We start from the raw sequence: 7545 nt of genomic DNA, 5'->3' as shown, positions 1-7545 counted from the left end.
CGTTCAGGTTAATTGGGTAAACAGACTGTCAACATGGGCCTAAGATGTTCGCAAGTCAGTTATCATTTTAAAGGGACATTCCTGAGTTTGCTGCACTTTTTAAGATGCTATCGCCTAACAGAGACGTTTTAACGATTGTAATTACATATCAAATATATTTTTCTACATAAAATATTAATGGCTGTATATTAAACGTGCTTCTAATCGTTCTAATATTTGCACTAGGTTAAATTTCATCTTATTTCCTAAAATACGTACGTACGAAATTATTTGAAGACAAAATCCAGTTTGGGCTTCTTACAGATATTAAGACGACCAGAAACACATTGAATATACAGACACTGATATTCTAAACAAGAAAATATATTTAATATGTAAGTTTAATCGTAGAAATATTTTATTAGTTGGAAACATTTTACAATGCAGCAAACTCGGAAATGTCCCTTTAATAGACAAACTAGTGGGATTCAAACTGAATGATTTTAAAGCGACAGACCCTAGTTTTTAAACACTAAAGCATATTTTTCACCTAGACCCTATGTTTCAAACCCATAAAATGGACATTAAGTTTGGTTAATTTACAAACCTGTAACAAATTTGGATACAACAGAGTGAAACAAGAATGGGTGACGTTGAAATACCCTTAAAAATAGACTAAAACGTGACTCCATCACCGTTACTTTTCAGACGCACGTGCGCTTTTAAAACTAAGAAAAATGCATTGTGTGGTATTAGAAACACCAGGATGACCAGAAACACTTCGGTTGTATGGAAATGGATAATGTAAACGATAAAATATAAGTAATGTTTGATTTTAGTGATCATAAACGGCTCTAACATTGAAAAATATGCCTTAGTGTTTAAAAACCAGGGTCTGTCCCTTTAAGTCAATTTAAAAAAAAAAAATGAATATTTGCGGGGTTTTTTTGTTATTCAGTGTACATTTAAGTCGAGTGTAGACATGTGCATGCAGATGTTGTAGAGCTCCTGAATCTGCGGCGGAAATTAGAACAAAGAAATAAATGTTTTATTTAACAACGCACTCAACACATTTTGTTTACGGTTATATGGCGTCAGACATATGGTTAAGGACCACACAGATTTTGAGAGGAAACCCGCTGTCGCCACATAGGCTACTCTTTTACAACAGGCAGCAAGGAATCTTTTATTTGCGCTTGCCACAGGCAGGATAGCACAAACCATGGCCTTTGTTAAACCACTTATGGATCACTGGTCGGTGCAAGTGGTTTACACCTACCCAATGAGCCTCGAGGAGCACTCACTCAGGGTTTGGAGTCGGTATCTGGATTAAAAATCCCATGCCTCGACTGGGATCCGAACCCAGTACCTACCAGCCTGTAGACCGATGGCCTAACCACTACGCCACCGAGGCCGTTTTGAGTGTAGATAAGTGCACGCAGATGTTGTAGTGCTCCTGAATCTGCGGAGGAAACTAGAACAAATCAACCAACTATAACAAGAGGGAAATAAAAAATATTTTTTATTGAATTCATAAAATATACATTCATGTACTCCGCATAGTAATGTACATGTATATTAGTGTATATATTTGAACATGGTACAAATTAGTAATTGTGGTACATTCATAAGTGTGGTACAATATTATACAAGTAAATTGATTCGTAAAAGTTAATATTAGACAATAGTTGAAAAAAAGTACACATTCATTATTTCTTACATTTGATTGTGGTGTACTATTGTATATCTATTATTATTATATCAAATTTGACTATGGTACAATAGTGTACATGTACACGCGTGGTGTATGTGTGTGTGTATGTGTGTGTATATCTGTGTGTGTTTATGTGTATCTGTGTGTGTGTGTCTGTGTGTGCATGTATGTGTATCTCTGTGTGTCTGTCTCTCTCTCTCTCTCTCTCTCTCTCTCTCTCTCTCTCTCTCTCTCTCTCTCTCTCTCTCTCTCTCTCTCTCTCTCTCTCTCTCTCTCTGTGTGTGTGTGTGTGTGTGTTATTTTCTTTCAAAATAAACATTAACTGCAATGTACTTGACTTTACATATAATATTGAACATATTACCCAAGATACAGTATTGTATACATTTATTATTTTCATATTATACAGTACTTGATTTGTGTTTGATACTGTGTATTTCTAATATTGTTTTTAATTTAACCATTCTACACTATTGTATTTTCGTTTCTTAAATCATTCTTGACTGAATACAACCATCTCAAAGTTAGATTGCCTAGAAAAAGAAGCAGTTTGTTTTTTGTTTAACGACACTATTAAAGCACATTGATTAATTAATCATCAGGTTGCCTTGAGGTCACAAAAAGTGTTTTGTTTAATGACACCACTAGAGCACATTGATTAATTAATCATCAGGTTGCCTTGAGGTCACAAAAATTGTTTTGTTTAACGACACCACTAGAGCACATTGATTTATTAATCATCAGCTATTTTTTTTGTATGTCAAACATTTGGTATTTTTGACATATTATCTCAAAGAGCAAACCCGCAACATTTTTGCCTTGAGGGTCACGGTCTTACAACTACATCATATGAACATACTGTAAGATGAAGGGAATGTTAAAACACGAATATAACGTTTTTGTACGTACAAAACATATTAGTTGTTACATGTATGTGGGGATAATTTACATGGTAAGCATTGAGAATGAAAACATATTTGGAATGGGAAATAAAACTGAAAAAGAAAAGAGGACAGGGTACCAGGTAAGAAGCATAAGCGTACGAAACAGGGGGCGGGGCGGGGGCGGGGGCAACTGCCCCCTAGTGCTTGAGCAAAACCTCAAATTCTGATAAAAATTATACAGATATTCGGGCAAAATGTGCTAACCTGAGACCTTTTCCCATGTATTTCCATCATTCTACCCTCAAAATTAATTGTAATCCATGTAAAAATGTGCAGTGATTCGTTTGCAACCCTATATAGCTGTTTGGTAGTAATGCTAATATGAATAAATGTTAATCAGATTCGGGAATTTTCGTATTATTTGTGCAAAAATAAAAAGCAACCTGCTCTCCAAGAAAAATTGTAGCTCGTACGTCTGCAATTATTACATGTATGTGGGGATAATTTACATGGTAAACGTTAAGAATGGAAACATGTTTAGACTGGCAAATACAATGGGAATAGAAAAGTCGAAAAAGGTACCAGGTAAGAAGAAAAAAAGTAAAGTTTGTTTTATTTAACGACGCCACTAGAGCACATTGATTTTTTATCTTATCATCGGCTATTGGACGTCAAACATATGGTCATTCTGACACTGTTTTTTTTAGAGGAAACCCGCTGTCGCCACATAGGCTACTCTTTTATGGCAGGCAGCAAGGGATCTTTTATTTGCGTTTCTCACAGGCAGGATAGCACAAACCATGGCCTTTGTTGAACCAGTTATGGATCACTGGTCGGTGCAAGTGGTTTACACCTACCCACTGAGCCTTGCGGAGCACTCACTCAGGGTTTGGAGTCGGTATCTGGATTAAAAATCCCATGCCTCGACTGGGATCTGAACCCAGTACCTACCAGCTTGTAGACCGATGGCCTAACCACGACGCCACCGAGGCCGGTCCATGTAAGAAGAAGTATGAAATTAAACACAGTACCTTTACTTATTTTATAATAATGACCATGATGGAGACCGCAATGAAACATGCAACTGTTACCAGGGGTGTAAAAATTAAATATAAATTTCTAGTATACCAGTCCAGGACCAGTTAAGACATGACTAGACATCCAGAACATCTACTTGTCCATTGTGCTACATGACAACATACAATACTGCTATACTATACAGTTCCAATGATTTCTTGGTAAAACTAAATATACTGAAATATAATATTATTCTTGTTATTTGTATTAATACATCTGGATGTGGTATTCTTGTAAATTCACTTATTAAGACATTACACTAATATTATGTAACCTGGCATCCTCGTCCTCTGCCGCTAATAAAGCTGGTCTGACCCACGGCACTAACTAACGACCGCTGGTAGTAGGGGTGCATAGTAGGTGGTTACAAGTGCCTCTTAACAATGCCATAAATAACTACTGAACACTCCCCGAAGTGGTCAGACTAAGCCCACAGCTGAAAGCTGATGGGGAACAGGTGTGTGGCACAGATAGCCACAAGAGACAAGCACCTGTCGCGGTTGGAGAGACAAGGACTGGGATGTGGAGGTGGACAGCGAAAGAAGTTGAAAGATAGGAGGAGTTGCCAGATCTGGAAGAAATGAGATGGAATTCAAAAGAGAGAAAGGAAAGGGGGCACTGGGATAAAAAAAAAAAATTAATAAAACATCTTTTATTTTATTTTATGTAACAGGTAAATCAATGTCCACTAAGTGGATTCGAAAAAGGAACTGTCTGTATAAGAGTCCACAATTCTACCAAAGGAGGTAAAAGAAAAGTTGTAACTAGCTATTGGCAATAAGAAGACTTTATACCAACACCTACTATATACAAGTGAATTATTAAACTACATGCTGGAGTGATGTGATGTTAAACTGTTAGAGTTCTGGCTGTAACGGACAAATCAACATACACTGAGAGGATTCGAACCAGAGACTATGTATAATAGTAATAAACTCTATCAACTGACCTAATAGTGAAATTTCCACAAGTTATTGGCGGTAGGAACACGTAGATAATATGAAATACAGATGGTAAAATTACGAGAACCACTAATATACACACGGACAACAAATGTATAAATATCCACACAAAACACAAATAAAAGAATGCATGACGTATGAATAAATATCAGAAAATATTATCAAATGTTCATAGTACATATGTGAATATAAAATATAAAAACTCACTGTTGTATAATAGTTGCATAAACGATTACAGTGGTTTCCATAGAAATAAACTCCATCTTCATTTATATACAACTGGTTACAGCTGGTTCTGGCTTGGTGTTTATAAACTCTATAGTCTAGACTCAATACACAATACATAAGAGTCTGAGACTCTGACGTCATGACAATACAAAGTGTATGCGTTTGACGTCATTAGATATTTGAGTCTAGACTCAACTTTTATAATCTGGACCTTGGTTAATCATAAGAGATTTTTGACGTCACTTCATGACAAAGTATGATGAAAAAGATCTGGTGAACCATAATATATTTCGTTACGTAATGTCATGACTAAGTTTGATGATAAAAATCTGATGAACCACAATAGGTTGTTAGACGTCACGTCATTACTAGCTATAATAAAAATTTGGTGAACTATAATTTAGTCTTGTGACTAAACAACAACAAAACAAAACAACACTTAAAATAAAATTTAAAAAATCCACAAAAATAAAATACAAAACCCCCAGAAAAACACACAAACCAAACACACACAAAAACCCCACACAAAAAATAAAAAATAAAAACAACACAAAACACGACACAAAAAACAAACTAACTGAAAAACAATAACCCAACAACCCACTCCACAAAACAATGGGGTTTTTTGTATGGCCAATTGAAATTTGAATTTGGCTACAAATGTTCTGACCAAATTCGTCAAACTGCAAACACGTTTTATAATTGTCCATATTTAAAAGTTCAAAACAACAATAAAACAATTCTTTACAGAGTCTTCATACAAATGTATTTCTAGAAAAGGAATATGGAAAAGACGTGTTGTTGGGTTATTTCAGATCTAACAATGGAGACCTCCAAGGTAGAGAAGATAGTAAGATCTGTTATAAATATATCGGATTCTGTTTCCGGAATACAGTTTATTTATCTTTCATTTGCATCACATAATAAACATGAAAAACAATGTCCTGCATATTAAACAATATAAATACACTATAAAAATTCAAATACTTGCACATTTTATACATTGATTATATACAGACTGGTTATGGTGAGCACATTTTGATCAACTGTTATAACGAGTAATCCGTTTTGACCTGCCTTAAGCAACTATTCCTGCTACTAATGTGAATGACCACTTTGTACAGGTATGACTGTATGTGTGCAAGCGTGCGTTTTAAACATGACAAAACGAGAAGACATATGATGCAGTGCCCAAGCCATTTCAATCCTATTAGAACATTACCAGGGGCAATAATATACAATACAAAATCGTGTAATATAATATAGATATAATTTGCATTGCTAGTAAACTTTAAAACTCTGCTATCATTATTACATTGTACCAACATTTTATTCCGCATATCTGTCACTTATTCCAAAGCCATCGTGAGAATGAGTTTACATTTCTTATTAATTTGTTATTGTGATGATTTTTAAACTTCAGTTCTATTTTAGACCTGCACCGAGTATCTCTATATTATTTAATCATTAAAAATTTAATTTTACTGTTATCCAAATTATGGCCCTTACTATCAAACATTGTTAAAGGGACATTCCCGAGTTTGCTGCAATTTTAAAAATGTTATCGACTAACAGAGACTTTTTAACGATTGTAATTACATATCAAATATATTTTTCTGCATAAAATATTAGTGGCTGTATATTAAACATGTTTCTGGTCGTTCTAATATTTGTACTAGGTAAAATTTCCTTTTATTTCCTGAAATATAGTTTTTTCGTACATACAAAATTATTTGAAGACAAAATCCAGTTTGAGTTTCTTAGAAATATTAAGGCGACCAGAAACACATTGAAAATAAAGACACTGGTATTCTAAAGAAGAAAATATATTTAATATGTAAGTTTATTTGTGGAAATATTTTATTAGTCGGAAACATCTTACAATGCAGCAAACTCAGGAATGTCTCTTTAAAAAACGTTTGGCTGTTGCATTACATATTACTATCCAGTTTGACCACCAGAAGCCAGGACCTATTCTACTTTCTTTGTGTTATGATGTATTAAAATAGCTGAAGAAACACTTGTAAGAAGATGAGGATAATGAACATTGGTAGTGATAACGCACGTTTATTAATATTTAAAGTTTGTTTTGTTTAACGACACCACTAAAGCACATTGATTTATTAATAATCGACTATTGGGTGTCAAACATTTGGTAATTTTGAAAAATAGTCTTAGAAATGAAACCTGCTAAATTTTCCTATTTGTACAAGGGATCTTTTATATGCTCCATCCCACAGACAGAATATTAATATTAAAAATGGAATGATGATCAAACTGTGGTTGTGTTTGTCTGTTGTATTAGAAAATGATTTAATAATATGGTGAGTCGAGATTGCAGCATTAAAAGTGTTTGTTTTAAGAATGTTGCTTTTTTTTTATACTGGTCCTGATTTTTATGCTTTAATATTCTTCAAACACTGTTGATGCTCAAACGTTTTTGCTACAGGTTTTTTGGGCCAAGTTTTCAGACTATAGTGACTTTCAGACTGTGCTGACTTTCAGACTGCTGACTTTCAGACTTTGCTGATTTGGTCCTCACTACCACCGTGTCCGTTTTGATGAGGTTCTCTTTCGTCGTCTTGGATGTAGAAAGAGGGTTTGTGTTCTTTTCCATCTTTGTGCTCTTTTCGTCTCTTGTTTGCTCTGTAAATAAATAAATATAATTAATTAATTAAATACATAAATAAATAAACGTTTA

At 34.3% G+C, this 7545-nt stretch overlaps 1 protein-coding gene across 1 annotated transcript in view; it reads right to left on the bottom strand.

Annotated features, from left to right (window-relative positions):
- Positions 1-6649: 6649 nt before the first annotated feature.
- LOC121387237 (sodium bicarbonate cotransporter 3-like) overlaps positions 6650-7545 on the bottom strand; it is a 58929-nt gene continuing 58033 nt past the window's right edge. Inside the window, exon 18 of the mRNA XM_041518263.1 lies at positions 6650-7490. Coding sequence (XP_041374197.1) covers positions 7361-7490 — 130 coding nt within the window. The 3' untranslated portion in view covers positions 6650-7360. The remainder of the gene's footprint in view (positions 7491-7545) is intronic.

This window comes from Gigantopelta aegis, chromosome 13 (genome assembly GCF_016097555.1).
Source record: "Gigantopelta aegis isolate Gae_Host chromosome 13, Gae_host_genome, whole genome shotgun sequence".
Lineage (NCBI taxonomy): Eukaryota > Metazoa > Mollusca > Gastropoda > Neomphalida > Peltospiridae > Gigantopelta > Gigantopelta aegis.
Note: the sequence above shows the minus strand (reverse complement) of the source record. Positions and strands in the feature narration are given on the sequence as shown.